Source organism: Struthio camelus, chromosome 12 (genome assembly GCF_040807025.1).
Source record: "Struthio camelus isolate bStrCam1 chromosome 12, bStrCam1.hap1, whole genome shotgun sequence".
NCBI lineage: Eukaryota > Metazoa > Chordata > Aves > Struthioniformes > Struthionidae > Struthio > Struthio camelus.
In genome coordinates, this window is record NC_090953.1 from 25,744,825 (window position 1) to 25,766,332 (window position 21,508).

At 50.1% G+C, this 21,508-nt stretch overlaps 1 protein-coding gene across 3 annotated transcripts in view; it reads left to right on the top strand.

Moving 5' to 3' along the window:
• Positions 1-4,165, top strand: part of RBPMS2 (RNA binding protein, mRNA processing factor 2) — a 33,383-nt gene extending 29,218 nt beyond the window's left edge. For all 3 annotated transcript variants that reach the window (XR_011143751.1, XM_068958606.1, XM_068958605.1), the window contains 2 exons: positions 3,526-3,595; positions 3,747-4,165. Coding sequence is in view for 2 of the 3 variants with exons in the window: in XM_068958606.1 (XP_068814707.1) it covers positions 3,526-3,588 (63 nt within the window). In the remaining variant the exon portion in view is untranslated. The remainder of the gene's footprint in view (positions 1-3,525; positions 3,596-3,746) is intronic.
• Positions 4,166-21,508: the final 17,343 nt, after the last annotated feature.

Here is a 21,508-nt window from a genome sequence, read left to right on the forward strand (position 1 = left end):
TGGCTAGGCTTGGGGTAAGGGGTGCATGTGGGGCAGCAGCTGGCTCACCCAACTGAGACCTCCTGAGTTAGGCCAGTAAGAGCTGCTAGGCTTGGAGTGGGGTGTGGGGAATTGTTGTCTTGCAGATGTGCTGTGAACAGCTGCTGTGCCTGCTTATATAAGCTATGCTGCTTGCACTGAGCCCAGGGCGGACGGCGTGGGACAGGCTGCTCTCAGGGTTAAGCACTCACAGCCTAGTGAATGAATAGGGAGTTTCCTGTTGCTGCTGGGCAGGAGGAAACTAATTCCAGCTGTCAAGAGGAGGGGTGTCAGAGAGGGAGATGTCGGCCAGGGAGGAGGGCTGCAGCCCACTGGCTGCTGAGGATATATGGCTCGGCTGAGCAAGCATCCTCCCTGGTGATAGAGTTGGGGGGAAAAGCAACCCCTGTCCTGGCACTGGCTGCTGCTGTGGTGGCCCCCCCCCCCCCCCAAGGTATATCAGTGATACTACTGCCTGGAGAAGGCTGTGAGCCTTTCTGGCCTGTATCACTGCAAGGAGATACCATGCTGGAGAGCAGTGTGGTATTCCCAGGCAGGGGAGTGAGGCTGCAGCTGAGCTGGGTCCCTCTTGCAGGTAGGCAGTAGCTAATGGAGAAGTGAAGGGGTGGTGTACATGGCACCAAGATAGTGCTTTGTAGTCATGGCACTCAGTAGAACCTGCACCTGTCACTGGGGAGGAGGGACTTAATATCCATGTCTCAGCTTTCCTCCATCCAAGGTTAAAACTGTCTGGGATCTACCTAGCTGTTTTGTCATGGAACCAACTCTTGCTTGTGGGGCTGACTGGGGAGCGGGGCCAGCTAGGAGGTGACTTGGTGGCATGTGCTTACCTTGTGAAGATGTCAGGCAGGGAGTCCAGCTGATCCAGTGTGCCTGGTTAGACAGCTGCCTTGCGTGGAGTGGGTGCCTCTACAACAGCCTGGAGCCTGGGATCTAGTAAATCTCATCTACCTGATGAGAGACTCCTATGAGGGCAGAGCCTGTGGAAATGTAAGGTCCATTCTGGGCTTTTTTCCCTCTTGAAAGTGTCACCAGCTGTGAGCATCACAGCCCTTGTGCTGGCATGGCCAGTGGATAGAGGACTTGGCTGGTTGTTGAAAGCATCTGTGTCTTCTGGGAGGCAATGCTTTTTGTTCCCCCTCCCCCTCCCCAATCCCCCTCCTCCTGCAAGGAGGCTGTGGTATCAAGATCTCAACAATTACTGCATCTCTGTTACAGGAGCAAGTGCAAAGCCTCCAGCTTCTCCATTAGGTGATAGATCACCTCTGCTTCAAGGGGTAAGGAGAGTAGGGTTTGAGGGGACCCTTGAGGATACATCTGGCTTGGAGAGTAATCCAAGGGCTAATATGGAGCCTTGGAGTGTTCTGTGTTTAGTTCTGGCTCCTCTGAAGACCTATGCCCCAGCTTTGGAAGGTCTTGTGCAGCTGTGGTCTCTGTGGCCTGGGTCTGTCTCTCCACTACTGAACTTCCCTGCCAGCATCCAGTGGTGGTGTTCCGCATCAAGACTCATGTTGCGTGTACCATCCAGTCTATCTGTCTGGCAGCTCACTGGCTGCTAAGTAGTTGAACAGTCAGCTCATGTTCCTGTCCTCTCAACCTGTGGTGGGTTTCTTGATGTTTTTTTGCACACTTACAGCTTGCATGGGAGACCTGACTGGCAAGGAGGAGGCTGGCAGGATCACTCTTGCTGGTGTTACAGTATTGCACAGCCATGTAGGGGTTAGATGAACTCTAAAGTTGGTGCCACGCTAGATGCCTGGCCTGTGACTGTAACTCTCCCATTCCTCAAACTGACCTGGGATCTTGTCTCAAAGTCTATCTGTCCCCAGCTGGGCGTCCTTCCTCAATGGGAGAATACAATACACTGGGGTTTGGAAAGACTGTAGGTGTGTTTTGTTTTTAATCCCCTCTTCTCTGACCCTGGAGTGGTACGTATGCTTGGAAAGGGAGCATTCTAGCCAGGATTGTCCAGGGTGGTCTGGTAAGGGGAAGAGTTCATAGTGAGCTCTAAGGGGTTTTTCTGCCTCTTCCCTACTCATCTTGGGACAAACTTCTCCCTTCTGCTGGTCTCCCCCCAAATGTACCTGCTGTTCTTGATGTCTGCCTGCTCTGAGGCTATATTCTCTTCCCACCAGCTGGGGAGGGAGGAGAAGGGGAGGGCAGCTGTTTCTGCTCTCTGTGCAAACAGCAGCAGGACTGAGCTCCACTATCTGCTTCTGCTGTTGGATATGTGCTCAGTCAAGTGGCACAAATTCATCTCCCGCTGCTCTGAGATATGAAGCTGCTAACTCAGCCCAGCCTGACATACCAATCTTGTGGACTGAACAGGAGCATCTGGATGTCTGATGCTATTCAACTGGATGTTGCCTACTGCTGCATCTACTGACAGGCTGGAGAGTGTCTGTTCAGTTACTGTTCTCATGTCTGCTCTTCAGGGTCCCAACTAGCAGTCCTTCCTCAGCAAGGAGCAGGCCTGAGCAGTAGATGCTGCAGCAAAGACCTGCCAGGGAAGCCTCTGAGTCTTGCAGGTTTTCAGCTCTTCCAAATGTCCCTGTCATCTAGCCGAGTAGAGGTTTGCTTGGGTCCCCTTCTGATGGCTGGGTTGTGGCTTAGAAAACTTCATGGGCTTCTCTTGGGGCAGATGAGCCAGTTCCTACCTTTTGTGTGTCATGGGGAAGTTGTCTGGCCTAAGTGTGGTGTCTTGTGGTGCTTCCCATATTGACCAAGGGCAGGGCAGCCACCACCTCAGGGTGATGCGTGCCTCCCATGAGCATCCTTCATCCTGCCTGAGCCTGAATGGGGGAAAGCTGTGAACTTGGGATGTATGGGGGATAGGGACCATGCTGGGAAACAGCCCATGCCTTTGACGTGATAAACTTCATATATGGCTTGGTGGTGAGGAGTTTTTCTAGCCTGAATGTTGTCATTCTGCATTTGTTTTGAGGCTGTGGCCAGTCACACGTGCTTTCTGCGCAGGTGCTCTGGCATCAGTCTTGGTAGGGCCCTTGGGAATGGGGATTTTCTCCTCCATCTCCTATGGCCAGGCCTGTGACTTCCCCTTTCACCTCTCCAAACTCCCAGGGGTAGCTCAGTGCTGTCGTACCAGTGGCAGCCAGGTTTGAAGCGGGGGACTGCGTTCTGGTTATGCCAACAGGCAGAAAGTACCTGGGATGTTGAGGCAAGCCCTACGGCTTGTGTGATCCCACAGTGCTCCTCAAGGGAGCATTTGGCCACGTCTTGGTGTGCGGGGAGCCTGAGTCTCCCAGTGTCCCAGTGCCTGGAGCAGGCCAAAGCATGCAGAGCGGTGCCAGAGCGATGTGGCCTGGGGTTGAGTGCTGCCCTAGAAAACCCTGGTTCCTCCTTCCCTGCATCAAAGAAGTCTCTGCCCTACATACCTATACCTGTATGGCACAGGGGAGCCGAAGGGCTGGGCTCTGGCCGGCGTGACCCCCGCTCACGGATCTCCGGTGTGGCTTTCTTTTCCAGATGCGCTGGTATCCTCCCTCTGAAGCTACCCAGCAAGGATGGAAGTCTCGTCAGTTTTGTTAGTTCGTTAGTAAGTAATTAACTGCCCTTGGAGCCAGGTCCTTGTCTGGCTGGTCCTTGGGTTTCTGGAGCTCCTGTGGGGAGGAGGGAGGGGAGCATGGCTGCCAAGGACATGCTCGCTCGAGGATGTGGCCCCACTCACCACCGCTCCTCTCCTGCAGAGTCTCTCCTAGGCTCGTGTTCCTCCTTCCTGCCTCTCCACGGAGGGATGTGCCAGGGACGATCGCTCAGACTCCTTTCGGTTTGGTTTGCGGCCAGCGGACGAGGCGCCCGCGGGGCTCCCCCTCCCCGGACTGCGAAGCCGTGGCGGGGCCGCCCGCGCTGCCTCTGGTTTTTCCCCCTCCCCTTCCTGCTCCATGCCCAGGACGGCTTCCCCGACTCGGCTTCGCTGTCCAGCCGAGCCAAAACCCAGCCGGAGGGCTTGCTCCTGGGCTCCCCGGCGAGAGCCTGGTGCCGAGCGAGGCCTTGCCGCCTCCCCTGGGCCTGCCTTGCCCCGACCCCTCGTGCAGCTCGGCTGAAGGAAACGAAAGGCAATTGGTTTTGCATGTTTTCTGGCATGAATTAAAACACTTAACTTGTGTATGTGTGAGTGTAAGTTTGTTTGTTCTAGCGTTTGTGTAACCGTAGCAACAGGTCTTGGCCCAATGATTGATCCATCAAGGTTTTCATCTTGCTTCGGTGAAGACTTGGCTTTTGAGAAATACTAACTGTCCTTGTCTCACCCCTTCTTCCACCTCCGCTGCCCTCCCCCTTTCCAGTTCGACCAGAAGAATTTGAAAAATGTTTTTTTCTTTTTTTTTTTTTCTTCAAGTACGATGCACTGGGTTTCTGTTCTCATCCATTCTTCTCCGGTTTTAAAGTCAGGGTTATTATATTATTTTTCTTCAGACTTCTATATATAGAACGGCTGTAAGATATCTAACTTTTTTCCTTTTTTTTTTTTCACATCCCTCTGATTGGAGAGAATCCAGTCCTGCCAAATAATCAGCCATCCTTATGGGAATACCGAACAAAAAAAAGTACGAGTATTTTTGTACCATGTGTAATAAGGAAATATTTATGCATCATAAAGAATTTCTTGTGTGTTTGTGTGCAATTAATTATTATTATTAAAGAGAAATTGTAATCCTGTAAGATAAGTTAATGTTTAGTTTAAAAAGCTTGAAAGAGAAGGATTGTCTTCTGTAACAATGATTCAGACAGGCATAGTAAACAAGAAATTGTGCAATTTTTGTTTTAGCATCTTATTGCTTGGTATTGAAATGCTTTAAGTATTATACGACCATGGCTGTCTCGCTTGTATTAAAAGAGTTGAGAATAAGTTGCTATAATTGCTGATCCTATGAGAATGTGAAACTGGATAATATATGAAATGCAAAAAAAAAAAAAAAAAAAACCAATATATATATACCCAGAGGCTGCTGTGACTCTTTTCTGTAGTCTCTTCTTCCAGGGCTGGGTTTTGGGATGCTGCAGCCCTTGACCCTTGCATGTACAGTGCCATGTTGGGGCACCTTCCCCCCAGGAGGCATGGGGAGTCCTTTCCTGCAGACGGTGCTGCTAGGTTTGCCACTGAAGGAGAGGCAGTAGGATGCGGTGGGGAGGCTGCAATGGCAGGCAGGGGTGTGTGGGGGTTTGTTGTGTCCCCCCCCCCCCCCCCCCCCTTCTTGTTTTCCTTGGGTGGCTGCGGTAGAAGCTGAGGGCCTCTCCTCAAGGCCAGGACTGTTCCTCCCAGTGCGCAGCAGAGTAAGGCGATGCCCATAGAAGGGAAACATCCTTTGCAGCCCAAGCATCGTGCCTCACTGCTGAGCTCCTCCTCCAGCTCAGGGTGAGTGCCCCGGGGTGCGGAAAGGAAGCAGCCCTGGCTCCTGATGAGCCCGGGGGTGGGGGGGGAGGTCCCTGGCTGCTGCCTTGTTTTGTAGCCTTAGCTATACCTACTTAAAACAGCTGTGGGAACTAGGGCCCTGGGGCTGAGGGACCATCCTACTACTGGTCCTGAAATCAGATGGGATGAAACCAGGGCCATATGTTACAGCAGGAGCTTCCAGCCCGGGGCTGTTACACTACTGGCAGCTTGTTAAAATTGCTTGAGGGGTGGCCCATGGTTGTCCCCTTGTCTGGCTGTGTCAGAGCAGCTCTTTCCCTCCCCCATCCATGCCAAACGATGACTTGCCTCAAGTGTGGTGAGGGGAGGTGCCCTGGGGCCCTCTAAGACCTGGTGCCATCCTTGGGTACAGCCTGCCCCCTTCCCTTCATAAACAGATGTAGAATGGTCTTTCTGCTGCGGTTGTGTTGCAGCTCATGATTGGGGCCCTCTGCTGCTTGCTCTCAGGTGAGGTGGTGTACTGTTCCCAGGGGCTTGTGCTGACAGCCAGCATAGCTCTCAGCTGAGACCTGGAGAACTCATGACTTCAGTGGGTGCTGGTGCTGGTTGTGAGTGCAGCTGCCCTCTGTGGACTGGCCTTGCTCCTTGCTTTGGGCTGTGCCTGCTGACGTCTTCAACCCGCCTGCACGGCTTCCCACCCTCGGGGTTTAGTGTTTTCCTCTCTCCCCAGCACTTCGTGGGCAGTGCAGGGTTGCTTAGCAGAGGCGAGGAGCAAAAAGAGAGGAGAAAAGAAAAAAAAGTTCTAAAAATAGCCCTGCAGGCCAATGTGCCTGGGAACGGACTCGTGAGGTCTGCTGCTCAGGGAACTGTCTCGCAGCAGGGCTGCGGGCTGCCTGAAAGGCAGTGGGGATGCGTGCTGGGAAAGGGGAGCTGGCAGAGGGCTGGGGTTTGCTTGCCATGATGCTTCCCCATCACCCAGCTCCCGTGCCAGGCCCTCTCCTTGCCCCTGACCAAACCTGGGATCCTGTTGGGGTGAGTCGGCCGTGAGGTGGGTCTCCCACACGCTGCCTGCCAGCTCCAGCTGCATCTCACAGCTTTGCTCACCTAAGCGGAAACACCCCTGGAGAGCAGCCGGGGCCCGGCAATGGGAACGTGCAGGGCTTTAAATTATAAAGGAGATTAAAAAAAAAAAAAAACCCTTTAGCACATGCATTAACATGGCCAGGCAATGAATAATTTATGTCTGTCTCTATTAAGCTTTTACACTGGGACACGCACAGCACAACTCGCCTTGGAGCTAAAGTAGGTCACGTCTGCTCCAAGGGTCCCTGGGCATCCCTCTCCCTGCCTGGTGTAACCATGTGCAAGCGAGGCAGCAAATGCATGGTGTGCGCACGTGTGCATGCATTTGCTGCCTCAGTCCCTCTGTGTCCATGACCATGTGGGAACACAAGCACCCCTTGCTGTGGGGCTGGCTGTGGAGCATATCCCAGCCGGAGGGAGGTGTGAGTGTGTGCGGGGGTGTGTGTGTGTGCGTGCACATGTGTGCAATGTCCTTGCTCAAACCAACCATGGAAAACCATCCTTAGAGGAAGCACTCTGCAAAGGCCAGTCTGGTCTGTTCCCCAAAGAGAAGGGCACTTGGTACGCATGCCCTCCCATGTCTGCCCTGGTCACTCCTCATGATGACAAACCGGTGCATAGTTTCGTCTCCTTCCTTGCCGTGCTGGGTCTGGGCTGTCACAGTGAGGAGGAGTGGGGCTGGTTGAAAAAAGGTTGCTCAAATAATTTCTCACCTCAAAAAACCACTTCATCAGACCCAAATAGGATTGTGTGTAGGATCATCTCACTTTTCAGTGGGAAAGGGGATGCCTGAGCTCTGCCAAGGACCAGAGCCCATGAACTAGGCTCATGAGATGAGATGTAGTGGCTGCCCAGATTGGGTCTCTGGAGTCCCTCAACCCAGTGCTTGTCCCCAGCACTGTCCTCTAGCCCATGTCTGCTGTACAGCGAGAAGCTGGGCTGGTGGTCTCCTCTCTCCAACCCATGTTCTATAAAAGGGGACACTCTCTGGGCAGTGATTTGGGGGATGGGGAGTGTCCGTGGATGAGATGAAGCTCCCAGATGGCACCACTGGAGAGCAGGCCCCGGACCGGGCACAGGTGGACCACAGCTACATCTCTTTCTGATGGCATCTCAGGGGAATGGGTGCAAGTGGCTGTTACCCAGGTGCTTTGCTCTCTGGCGCTGCCTGGACCTGTCAGATAGTGGCCGTAGGAGAAAACTGCCAGAGGGTAAAGGAGTGGGTGTAGTAGGGATGGAAGCACAGGGACTGGGCAAGGGAGGAGGCTGGTTTCAGCATGGTTTCATCTCACAGGAGATGCTGCTCCCTAGGAACTCCCCCTCTCTTTTCTTCATTTTGCAGGTGGAAAAAAAAAATCTGTTTGGGAGCTTACAAATCATTTTCTTTCAAAAGCTCTACACTCCACCACAGTGCATGGCCCAGGTACTACAGCAAGGAACACTTTGAAAACAGAAAATCTACCTGCTCATACACAAAATACTTCTTGGCATAGCTGCTTTGGAACAACCTGCCTCTAATTGGCCCAGGCCCCCAGCTGAACGGATCAGACATGCTTGCAGCAGGCCAGAGCATCTTCAGGGAAGGCAGTGGGAAGCCCAGACAAAAAAAAATCAGGCCCCTGCTTGCCACTGGAGAACTAGGGAAGGAGACGGGTCATTTAGCACCCGCATTCATCTGGGGACCTGCTGGTCGCAAGGGACCGCAGAGCTCCAGTACTTGGGGCAGGCACTGGCACAGCGTAAGCTGGCTGTGGCTTGGCTCAGTGGTCAGAAGAGTCTTGCAGATCTGATGATCTCCTCTTGGTCCTGCATATCTTTGCTGACTCGTGAGGGTGCTCAGATGCCACTCAGTCATGCCGATTGCATGATCTGGTGCCTTCAAACCATTTCTGTGGCAGCTACTGATTAGAGCAATTAAAAAGAGCTTCTACAAATGATTAGAATGGCTTTTGCAAACCCCAGCAACTTCCATCTGCTGGTCTGCACTGGCAGCACCCCCGTGAGAACTGGGACCCTCTGTCCCAGTCTCCTTTCCCTGAGGCATCCCTCTTCACTCGGGCTGACGTCCTTTTTGACCTCAGGCTAGAGGATAACCCTTGTGGGCTTCCAACAAAAGGGGCAGGAGTGCCTCCAAATGCTGTATCTCCATCATTATTTCCAGGCCTGCTGGCAACTTCTTTCCTGCAGGAAAACTACTCGAGTGGCTCAGCTGGCTGGGGAGCCAAACTCCTTGGGATCAGTGATGTCACAGAATCACAGAATCACAGAATCGTTTAGGTTGGATGGGACCTCTGGAGATCTAGTCCAACCTCCCTGCTCAAGCAGGGTCACCTAGAGCAGATTGCCCAGGATCGCATCCAGACGGGTTTTGAATATCTCCAGCGAAGGAGACTCCACCACCTCTGTGGGCAACCTGTTCCAATGCTCTGTCACCCTCACAGGGAAGAAGTTTTTTCTCAGGTTCAGATGGAACTTCCTGTGGTTCAATTTCTGCCCATTGCCTCTTGTCCCGTTGCTGGGCACCACGGAGAAGAGGCTGGCCTCATCCTCTTGACACTCCCCCTGCAGATACTTGTACACGTTGATGAGATCCCCTCTCAATCTTCTCTTCTCCAGGCTGAACAGGCCCAGCTCTTGCAGTCTTTCTTCCTAGGAGAGATGCTCCAGCCCTCTAATCATCTTGGTAGCCCTCCGCTGGACTCTCTCCAGGAGTGCCGTGTCTCTCTTGTCCTGGGGAGCCCAGAACTGGACACAGTACTCCAGGTGAGGCCTCCCCAGGGCTGAGGAGAGCGGCAGGATCACCTCCCTCCACCTGCTGGCAACACTCTGCCTCATGCACCCCAGGAGACCATTGGCCTTCTTGGCCACAAGGGCACACTGCTGCCTCATGCTTAACTTGTTGTCCACCAGCACTCCCAGGTCCTTCTCGGCAGAGCTACTTTCCAGCAGGTCAACCCCCAGCCTGTCCTGGTGCATGGAATTATTCCTGCCTCGGTGCAGGACCCTGCACTTGCCTTTGTTGAACTTCAGGAGGTTCCTCTCCGCCCACCTCTCCAGCCTGGCCAGGTCCCTCGGAATGGCAGCACAGTCTTCTGGTGTGTTAGCCTCTCCCCCCAGTTTAGTATCATCAGCAAACTTGCTGAGGGTGCACTCTGTGCCTTCCTCCAGGTCATTGAGGAATATATTGAACAAGACTGGCCCCAGGACTGACCCCTGGGGGACACCACTAGCCACAGGCCTCCAACTTGACTCTGCGCCATTCACCACAACCCTCCGAGCTCGGCCATGCAGCCAGTTCTCAAGCCACCTCACCGTCCACTTGTCTAGCCCACACTTCCTGAGCTTACCTAGGAGGATGTGATGGGAGACAGTGTCAAAAGCCTTGCTGAAGTCCAGAAAGACAACATCCACTGCTCTGCCCTCATCTACCCAGCCAGTCATTCCACCAGAGAAGGCTCTCAGAGGGGTCAAGCATGATTTCCCTTTGGGGAATCCATGCTGACTACTCCTGATCACCTTCTTGTCCTCCACATGCTTAGTGATGACCTCCAGGATGAGCTGTTCCATCACCTTTCCCGGGATGGAGGGGAGGCTGACAGGCCTGGAGTTCCCTGGCTCCTCCTTCTTGCCCTTTTGGAAGACTGGCGTGACATTGGCTTTCTTCCAGTCCTCAGGCACCTCTCCTGATCTCCAGGACCTTGCCAAGATGATGGAGAGTGGCCTAGCGATAACATCCGCCAGCTGCCTCAGCACTCGTGGGTGCATCCCATCAGGGCCCATGGATTTATGGAGGTCAAGTCTGGACAAAAGATCTCTAACCCGATCCTCCTCCAGTTGTTCATACACTGGGCAGACACCATGCCTTCCATGTCCTTCCAGTTGTTCATACACTGGGCAGACACCAACTACCACAGCCACGAGGGGATGTTTCAGATGGCCCCAGACTCGAGCTCCATCAGGCATTGCTGAAACTTCTGGCTTTAGCAGCTACAGATCCCAGCTGATCTCCAAGAAGTTGCAGCCCACGTAATGTTGCTGAGCAGCTCTGTAGGGATATGGAGCGGGTCTGCCATGTCTGGGGAGCAGCAGGACGAGTGGGGCATGCACCAGCTCTGACGAGCCCCAGCCCAGCTGCTGTACATATAGACATGTAAAACAAATGGCCAAGCTGCTTGAGGGTGGGTAAACTTGGTAGCATACCTCTGGAAGAGGCAGGCTTGACTGGCAGATGTACAAGTAGGCTACTCAGGCCAGAGATGTCTCTGGGAGCGCAGAAGAACCGCAGAAATGATAGAAGACAAGAGGAAAAGCAGGAAGGAGAGAGTATGTTGTGTGCTCCTTATCTTGCATTCCCTTATTGCATAGTGTCCTCTTTCATCAATTTTGCTTACCTGCCAGGTTGGGATGTTGTCACATTGTCTACAGCTCTGAAAATAGCTTTCCTTTGCTAGTGCCCCCTAAACTACCTATTTGTTAAATTATTCACCAACCAAGCAGGAACTCTTTAGAAACTTGAAAATGACATCCTGATACCCCCATACAACGAGCACAGAAAGACACAGCTGATACCTAGGAGAATGACCACGAGGTTGTGAAGTATGTTGGGACAAAATGCACCCTGCGCAACAACTGCTGGTGAAAGGCAAGAGGTACCAGGATCTAAACGCAAAGCAAGACAGCCACAGCCCAGAGAGGCTTCAGGAATCAAGGTCCTGCTGAGGATGGTGTGGTGGGATCCCGCAGAAGAGACTGTCATAGCATAATGGTGAGCAGGCAGCTGGTGGGGTGGGGGTTATTACTTAGAGAAAATTCCTTCATTCTTTTTCCACAATACGTGTGATCCCATCAGGTCTTTATAGGCTCAAAGAATAAAAGCTACTCTGAATCAGTAAGAAGACTGTGGATTTGTTACGTCTGATGATGTAGTAGGTAAGTTCCTTGCAGTGTGCGTCTGAGACAAGCAGCCTCGAGCCACAGTGTTAACTGAGATACACAGTACAGTGGAAAAGCCAGGAGGTGGCATCCAAGACCTGAGCACATGAAACCAGGACACTTTACCAAGCAGGAGCTTAACAACACCAGGAGGTTGCAGCTTGGAAAGGCAGAGAAAGGGCTCTTGTTTTTTGTCCTGTGCCTCCCTCTCCCCCTTAGGATGAGGAAACTGTAGCTATTTTAGATGAAGAAAATCTGTATTAAGTTAACAGAGGAAACTCTTGCTATTTCTTTGGTCAGCCACAGCACCTTTACCAAGACATACCAAATCACAGCAGTGTTTGCAAAAGGGACTGCAGAGTTCCCTCGTCCAACCACCCACTGGCAGCAGAACTGTCACCAGCTCAGGTCAGTCCCAGCTCTGTCTAGCTGAGCCTGGGAATGCCCTGATGATGGAGATCCCTCTACTCTCTGGATGCCTGTCCCTGTGTGTGGCTTCAGATATTCCTCATTCAAATCAAAAAGAAAGTAAAATATAACAGCTTTAGAGAAATCCAGTGATCACATCACTGTCTTCAGGTCTACATTAGAAACTGCGGAGTAGAGGCCACACGGTCCTCTTATCCCATGGATTTCATTAAAGTCCTTTTCCCTGTAGACTAGGAGGGAAAAAGGCATGAGGCAGAGAGAGCCAGCATGGGCTTGGCAGTGGGGTCCTTGGGCAGAGTCTTTCTGTATGTGAGGCTGAGGAGTGAGATGACGAGGGCCAGGTGAGTCACCACCATCCTACTATGGTGTTGGGGTAAGTCGGCAGATGGCACTAGGAGATTAGATCAGGAAGCTCTTTGAGCAAGTAGGAGATGCCTGGAGGCAGCAGAGACTACCTCTGAACTTGCAGAACATACCTCAGAGCTCCACATGGAGCTGCTGGATGGGAGACCAAGAGGCAAGAAACTGCTGCAGAAACCAAAGCCTCTGGGCCAGAAACAGATCATGGGGACGCCGGTCCCTGGCACAAGCCTAAAAGTGTCTCCAAACACCTCCAAAATGCCCTGCTCCCTTGGTCTGGGCCCATAATATGGGAGAAATCCCAGCTTTCCCTCTATGATGTGGACAAATGCGTGTTGTCCTGCTATGGAAATCCTACGTGTTTGTCCTGCTGTGGAAATCCCCCTTCATTTCCTGCGCTCTCTAGGCTTGTCAGACCAAGCAGGCTTTATCTGCTGGGTTTCATCCACTGAGCTTCATCTGCTGGGCCTCACTGTGATTGACACACTCCTTTCATCTGCCTCTTGGTCATGGGAGTGAGGAGGAACCCCTGAACCTCCATCAGGGACCAAATCTCCACACCACTTACCCTGGAAAGGGATTTCACTGGGCAAAGTGAGGTGTTAGCTTAGGCCAGCATATCAAGAAGAGCCAAATTGTGGGTACAAAGGTGACTGACTTTCAGGGTAGTACTGCAGGGTGTTTGTTGGCATGCAGGTACCAATGTATTTCCTGTGTAACGACGCTAAAAGGTTTGTGTCCTGTGCAATGTGTTTTTCACCCTCTTTACATATAGGATGCATAGTGGGCACAACTGAGCCCTTGGAGGTGCCTGGTGGTCTGTATATGTTGGCCTCACTTATGCAGCCCCCAGCAGTGATGCCTTGATGTGTCCAGGCATTGTCCAACTGCTGCACAGTATTGCCTGTTGTGTGTTTCCATTTTGGAAATCATACATATAGGCGGGAAATGGCCTGCTGGAAGGCCTTCTGCAATTGGCTTTTATGGTTGTTCCCCCAAGGCAGGAGGGGAAATGGCTGGGGACACAGGTCTGGACCACGCTACTTAGTGCTGCCTCTCTTGAAGTGACAGAGTTGCCCTCCGTGGAGAAAGGCCTTAGATGTGAGGGCCTTTATTGACTTTCACATTAACATAAGTTCGTTGCGGCCACAGCAGTTGCCATAGGTTGTACATGGCCTTCTGGGAGAAGGGGGTTGCTAGAAGCGAGTGAGCTTAGAGCCTTTTGGCCAAAGAACCTGAAACCATGCGAATGGCTTCTTCAAGGCTCTCTTGGCCTCCCCCCCCCACCCCCCCCCAACCCCGAGGGAAAATCTCTGCTCCGGCAGGCTGCAGGCAGCCAGCGCCACCGTGCCCCCTGATCTGGGACGCTGGGTCAGGCAGCTAGGGATCCCCCCCCCGCCCCGGCACTGCTACATGAGTGCATCCCCCCCCTCCAACCCCGGGGAGCAGTAACCGAAGCAGCACACCAGCTTGGCTGTGGCCTGCTGGCCTTTTAGAGCGCGCGTGGCGGCGGCACACTGTGCCCGCTGTGGCCTGCTGAGGAACCCTCACACTTGACGTGGCACCTTCCCCCTCACCCTTGCCGCCACCTTCCGGTGAAACCACCAGGTATCTTTCCCCTTCCTGGTTTGAGCTCATGTATATATTTGTAAACACTGTAACTGTTCCTGTTCTGTGTTGTGTGGGGAGTCGAATGTATAGTTACTGATTAATTAGCTGTATATTGCTACTATTGTTGTTGTTATTACTAGTTTTTAATTGTTATTGCTACCAGTGATACATATTAAACTTTGTTATTTGTTTCTGGCTGTTAATTGTGAACCCATTCATAAGTGACAGGGACATCTATATCGCCACCCAAACCTTTCTCGTAGCGTGGAGTGCTGTGGGGACGAGAGCATGAGGATGCTCTGTGGTTGGCTCGGCCACCCCTCCCGGGCCTCCTGGGACAACTGCACAGCTCCAGGAGGACAAAGTGGCTGCAGTCTCCTACCTGCCAGGGGCCTGGGGCTGGTACAGCTCCGCCAATGCTTCCAGAAGCTCTCTGCGCTGGAGGACGGCTATGGGGCACATCTTTCAAGGTGCCTGCTAGCGTAGGTGAATACCGAGCAGTTCATCCCAGGCCCTTGCCTTGGGAGCAAGTTCGCCTGCTAGTGCAGACAGTCTGAGCCACAGGTGCCATCGTTGGCCAAAGTCAACAGCAATGTGCATTGCTTCCTCATGCATGGCTTGGTAGGGTGCCTGATGGGTTGATAGCCTGATAAGCACGTTCCCTACATTGCAGAAGGCTTTGTGGCTTCACCAGCCTCCTGCCAGACACCTGCAGCGAGGGTTTTCAGCTTGCAATCACAGGCCTGACTGCCATGTGGAAATACGGCTTCTGTGCTAGAGGAATGCTTCTGGAAAAACGGTCAGCAGCCAGACCCAGGTGGAAACAGCATCTGAGATGTTGCAGCATGGAGGTTTGAACACTCAGCCCTTGTGCTGCTCAAGAGATGCTTGGGGGTTTGGGAAGCGAGTGTCATCCTTTCCTTAACGGACTAGAGACCGCAGCTGAGACCTTTGGGAACAGTGATGTGCTCTGACAAGCCAGCATCTCCTCCAGGTGATGATCCTGCTAATCCTGTTCCCGCTTCTGCTCTGACAAGCCAGCATCTCCTCCAGGTGATGATCCTGCTAATCCTGTTCCCGCTTCTTCATCCTCTATGCTACATACGCTGCCTCTGTGTATTTAAATTATTTTGTAAATCCATGCACACATTCCCCTTCTATTACACTAATTCGTATGGGAAAACTTGCTGCCATGTTTTCAGGAATGCACCCCTGGCTCAGAATGGGGGCCAGCTACAACTCATAATATATGGCTGTGCTGCTGTAGCTGTAATGGTTTATTTTTTCCAGCTATGCCAACTGGTCTGTTTGCCTTTACATAACAACTGTGACTTGTCTTTGACAAATAGGGAGCTCGAGTAACCATATTTCACCAGAGCTGTAGGGCCTAGAGATGTGGAGAGGAATGCTTAGGCGGGTCAGTCTGGCATAAGTCAACCCTTCTCATTGTTAGAGAGAGCAGCAGGTTGAAGTGCAAGAAGTTTCCCTACGACTGAATGCATTTACCAGCCTCACTACCACCACCTGGCTCTTGTGATTTGCCTCACAATTGAGTCTCTAGGAAGAACTTAATTGATGAAAGCATCTCCAAACCCAGGGGCTTGTTTCTGCAAAAAAAAACCCCTAGTCCCACACAAAATGCTGACTATGAGTCATGACTATCCTGTTCCTGAACTATTCCTTGTGTTTGCGTCCCAAGCACATCCAAATACTGATGAGGACTGAATGAGGCAACATTTGAATAAATTTTGATTAAATACCTACCTTTTTGAGTTACTCATCTGGTTTGGGCTCTTAGACATGGGCTGGGAATCAATAAGGAAATACTGTTTCTCCAGGTAAATTGCCACTTGTAAGTACATTCTGCCTTTCGATGGTGATGGAGGTTTCAGGGCAGTCCAGTGGGCATTGGAGGGAAATATTTATCTTTTGCAGATCAGTCTGGCTATGCCAGCATCTTTCTGAACTGCAGCAACTAGATTTTCCACAAATGCATCTTAAAATGACCTAGGCTTTGTTGGCCTGAACTGAGTACATTTTTCTCACGTTTACATGGACCTCTTTCCTTACCAGGAAATCCCTGTGATCACTGGCCTGTTGCCTTCATTTCTTTTCTAAGAAAAAAAAAAAACACTAGTTCTGAAAAAATTGCCATTCCTTAGAGAAAGCTAGCAACTTGGGAAGAGGCATTGAGTTCACATGATGGACTTTGCTTAATTAGACCCAGGAATTCTCATATCCAATACATGTAAAAATCTTTGGTGGTGGAACTTTAAAAGCTATTTTAATATTGAACAAACTTATGGCTAAAAAGCCTTTCTTAACATTTGACTTAAATGGCCCTGCTGCAATTTAAAATGATTATTTTTTACTTCTGATGGAGAGGTTCTGCAGCTGGGGAATAACCAACAGCATAGGCTGGGCAGAAGATCTGCAGGAAAAGACCTGGATGGCTGGGTGGGTAGCAGCTTGACTGTGCATCCTTGAGAATGGGGGCGGGGGAATTTCCAGGCAGATCTAGGGAAAAAATTTCACACGGAGAATAGTGCAGCTGCAGGACAGGGGGATAGGCAGGTGGAGGGGGGATCTCAGTTGTTGGAGACCTTCAAAACATGCCTGGACAAGACCTTGGGCCCTCTGCCCTGGCTTGGAGCAGGAGTGTGGACCAAGACCTCCAGAGATCCCTTCAACCCTGAACCTTTCTCTAATTCTTGCAATTTATGAAGCTGCTGTGTGGGAGAAAAGATAATCCGGGCTAAGCAGCCCTTTCTGACCACATTCAGTAGGAAGTCATTCATCACTTAATACATGTGGATGAAATGCTTTTAAACAGATTTTTGCTTAAGAGAAGTTTCTAACTCAAAACAACAAATATCTATCATTTCAGGGATTAAATTTATTTATCTTACCCACTGAATGCAGCCTACGTTTTCCAAAGGGCTTAAGCACTTCTTAGTGTTTAAGTACTTCTTAGTATTTGTTTCTCATTGTACGTTCCCTTAAAAAGGCACTATATAAAAGAAAATTGGAAGCTAATGGCTTTTTGAATGGTTTCTATTCCTAAAAGAAAAAAAGATTACACCAAAAAAAAGCTGAAACCAGTAAAAGCCTTGGGTGTCTAAGGAAAACATTTTGTCATTAAGAGGTGTGTGTTTGCATAGCTGATCAGGGCAAAGCTGGGATGCACAATCCTGAACCAGAAAGCAGACAGAGCGGTGATACTTACAGAGCACAGTGTTGGGGGGGGGGTGAGCCTTGGGAAAAACAGTGGGTGCATGGAAATGTTAGCCCCTGGTTAAGAAACACAGGAAGTTTGACCCAGGCAAGTACTAACTGGCTTCCTGACAGATCAAGTGCTGTGCAGTGTCCCGCGAGATGGGTTTTCTCACATCCTCTGAGTGGAGATAGTCAAAACTGCAGGCCTTTTGTATCTGGGCAAAGTCCTAAGCGTGAACATTAGATGTGAAGCATTTGCAGGGGTAGCACCAAACGACAGAAAGGAAATGGCCAAAATCAAAATCAAGATGAAAAAGGGGGGAGTTGGGTCGAGATGTTGAGGGTAAAACCATCCCCAAGCCACCATGTCTAATGCTCTTCGTAGCAGACTGTGGAAAATAATATTGTGGAAAATAATACAGAGGAAAAATACATCCATTTAAATTCACCTTAGCTCCTCCCAGTATAATCCTTTGGCAAGGACAAGGCAGAATGTGAAGAAACTTTTCAGGGCAGTGGTAGGAAAAAGCCAAATGATAGAGGTCTACCAAAACCAAGTGAGGATACATTATCCAGAGCCTGTGATAAGGGAGAGATACTGGGACAGAAGACACCTGCCTTCCTGAGCTCATAATGCAGGGATGCATGCCGTTCCTAGGATGAGAGAGAAAGCCTCCCACAACACCATCCTAAGCAGAACAGAGGAAGCGATCGGGGAGAAGTCAGCTCCACATCAACCCAGTAAGCGTGCACGGCCCAGTTTTTACTCCAGTACCTGAAGTCCATGGCAGACACTCCTCAGAAATGGGATGGGTGTCGAGAAAGCATTTGACAGTCTTTGTGGCTATTTACTGAGATGTGCCTTGAGTTGTCTCAGCCTGCCCATAGAAATCCCATTTTGGCTTAAGATATGGCCTTAGAGCAAACAAGGGCAAAAAACTCCCTGCTCTGGGCAGATAATAGGGCCAGAGAAAAGTACATGCTCACCTCCAGCATTTGAACGAGCTGTTATGTACTTCTTACTACGTACCTCTCCTTCCCACAGATTTTGGAAAGATTTCCTACCCGCTCTCCCCATCACTTGCATCCTACCCTTTTATTCTTTTCCCAGGATCTTTTGCTACCGTGGGTACTTCTGGGCACTATTAAAACATGCATTTGTTAACTTTTTTGTGGGGAAAAACGATGTCAGCTGTTTTAAAACATTTGAAAATGTTCCTTTAGGAAACAGTAAACACAGACTTTATGCCATTATTGCTGCTTGTGTGACTGATGCCATTAGGAGCAACGCTTGGGCTGAAGAACGACTAGTGTTGAGTAGGAAAACATATATTTTCATAAAGAAACGCTACACGTACAATTTAGTTCTAAACAAGAAGATGAATGTAGAAAAGTAAAAGTAAACGCACAGAACGCATTTTCCTCATTTTTAGGACAAAATAACCTCTCTGTGCCATTATATGTTTAAATGAAATTTATCCTAATAATTGCACAAAGATCTCCAGCAGAGAGGAAAAGCCAAACTGTTGAGTCAGGCACATTACGCAGGACCTAGGTCATGTCTGACATACACAGAAGTGGCAGCTCTAGATATTTTCCAGTGTGAAAAAATACAGGGCTGTAGGAGTGGGTTTCATTTGTTTCAAATGAGCACTCTCAGACTGCTCTAGGCAGTTCAGTATTTCTCTGTTACTTGTGTTGTCTCTCCTATAGACTCCTACATGCAGACCATGCTTGGACTTCAGATAGTCCCTTTTGCACATGTATAGCCGACATCTCCCGTAGCCAACACCCCTGACCCATTGCATCATAGCTCCTGCTTCGCAGGTACCCTGATCTTGCTCTCATCGCTCCTTGCTTGTCCCGGCAGACCAGAACTGAACCTCCTGTGTGAGGTTCGAGCCCCACTGTAAAAGCTCTGCTCCAGAAATGCTCATCCCAGGCCCATCGTGGTGAGCGGCCAGAGTAGGAGGCTTGAGAGGACCTGCGGGGACTGGTGGAGGTGGGAACTGACAGAATAGTGATGGGGAACGGCAGATATTTTTTAGGTTATCATGGCCTCCCAGCCACTGCCTTGCTCATTAGATGTCTTAAATCAACCTTTCGGTTTCAGTCCAATGAAAACAAAGGGTAATTCAGCCCAACTCACAGAAACAACAACAAAAAATGCCTGCCACTTTTTTGGAGGGGAGCACCCTCCTCCACCCATGCAGCCACACCATGCCTTTCCCTTTGAGTCATCCCTGCCTGCAGCAAGACAAGGATCCTCTCATCTTCCTTGGCTGAAGTCTGTTGGATTATTGCAGCAGTGAGGGGAGGCCCCTGGGCTGATTCACAGCTCCTAGGCCTCGTTTTCTTCCAGCCCAGTAACTCTTTCACATCCTTAAAGCCCCCCCTCTGGCCTTGCTCCCCGCAAAGCACACAAGGTTCCCCTTTCCCATCAGATGTTTCCCAGCTAAGAAACACAGTTGCGGACGTGTCCATGTGAATGGGATCTTTGCCTCTTGCAAAGCTGCAGCCATACTGATGGCATATGAGCTATCGTGGCTGTCAGCAGAGCTCCAGGCTGCACATGGGACATGGGGTCGCCACATGTGCTAGGCACACTAGTCCTGCAGGCCTTTTTGCTGGAGGAATTTGCTATAGCAAACTCAGTTTGCTAAGGTAGAGAATTGCCCCAAGGCTCAGGCAAGAAGCATCTATCTATCTATAAAAGACTTTGCTAAAGTCCTGGGCAGGAAACAAGGGATTGTCCTATTGAATGCCAGATCGTGCATCATCAGTGTCTCTGAAATGCCCTTTATCATCCTGTTGAAGTCTTCTGCCATCCCTTGGCTGAAGGGACCTAATGACCAAAAGCACTGCATGGGAGGAGACATTGCAAAGATCATGAAGGCTCTGGAGAAGAGCTGAAATCTAGGCATGTGCTCATTTTGACTGAGATTTTAATCCTACTGTACTCAAGTCTAAAGCTACATTTTCTCTATGACCAATACATTATGGCATTTGTGCAGTTCTAAAACAACTCACAGAGAAATGCATAACCAAAAGAAACAGATTTGCATCTGAAAAAAAGAAAATCAGTGATGCAATATTTGCTGTTCCATTTCTCTATGGAGCTAACTGCATTAAAAAGTTTTTAATGTAATGCTATCCCCTTTGTTCCTCTGCCTCTGAGGTTACTTGGCACTGTGCTAGTTGCACAAAGCCCCCAGGAAATGAGAAAAGCCACTTGCAAATATTCATTTCAAAGAAACTGAAAGTGTACTTTTAACTAGTCTTTCAAAAACCCTGACAACCATAATGTCAGACTATCAGAAAAATAAATTCTCTCTCCCTGAATTGTTTACAGAGTTTTTTTTCCCCCTAAACGGCCAATGTTGCAAGAATACTTGTGTGCAGAAATGAGCAGGTCTTGGGAAAGAGTTGTTTGGCCCTGCCAAAAAGGGTTGGCAATGCAAACTGTAAGCCAGAGATGCAGTGCTCTGTTGAGTTTGTTCTGTGGAGTGAGTGGTGAACAGGTAAACACAGACGCTCTGTGGCTCAGCAACCATCTATGGGAGGCTGCCAATGTGTTAGTGATGATTAGCTTTTTAAGAGCTGTGTCCACCAATATGTATGTCAGAAATATGTAAAGGTCTCTAGTTATTTTGCTGGAGCATGCAGATGTGATGGAGATAAGCAAACGAGATGGACTCAGCCGCGGTAGTGCATAGTCTTGCAAGAAGGTGGGCCTAGTATTCAATTATGGAATAGCTTCACTAAGGAGTCCAGCAACTTCCAGCTCAATCACTGTTTTAAAAGACAAGAAAATACAGGAGTGAGTCAGTTCTGAAATCTCCTAATGTGTCTCCTAATGTGAAATCTCCAACTGGCATGCTGGAAAGAAGAAGGGAATGAACTGGCCAAACTCAGCAACTAAAGCTCCCATTAGTTTTCAACAGTCTGCGAGTTAAAGCCCATCTTCCCGGGCTCTTTCCATCCTAGCCTGGGATGTGAAAGATGGCAATCCGCCAAGGGTTAAAAGAGTAGTCTCCATCCTGTGTCACCAATCCACCAAACAAGTCTGATATAGTCTTTACACAGTTTCTTGAGGCATCATCCCATTTCTTTCTAGGCTGTGAGTTTCTGCTTCTTGCCAGGGTGTGATGTGACCATAAGTCAGCCAAATCTTTGAGGTGGATCTCAGACTTTTCCCAACACCCCACAAAGACTTCTAGCATAGCAAATCCTGGAATAAACTAGAATAGATCAGTCTTCAGCTAAAGGGCACTCAGAGTGGCAATGTTGGAATAGAAATAAGAGGTCTATAAAAATTTTCCTCCAGCATTGTGTCCCTGCAGGAATCCTTGCTTCCAGGCTTGGTTTTAGTCAATTCCATGGCACTGAGTTCAACCATGCCTTGGGCCATCAGTCCTTTCCCATCACCCTGTTGCCCACTCCCTGGTCCTTACAGCCTTTTTGGAG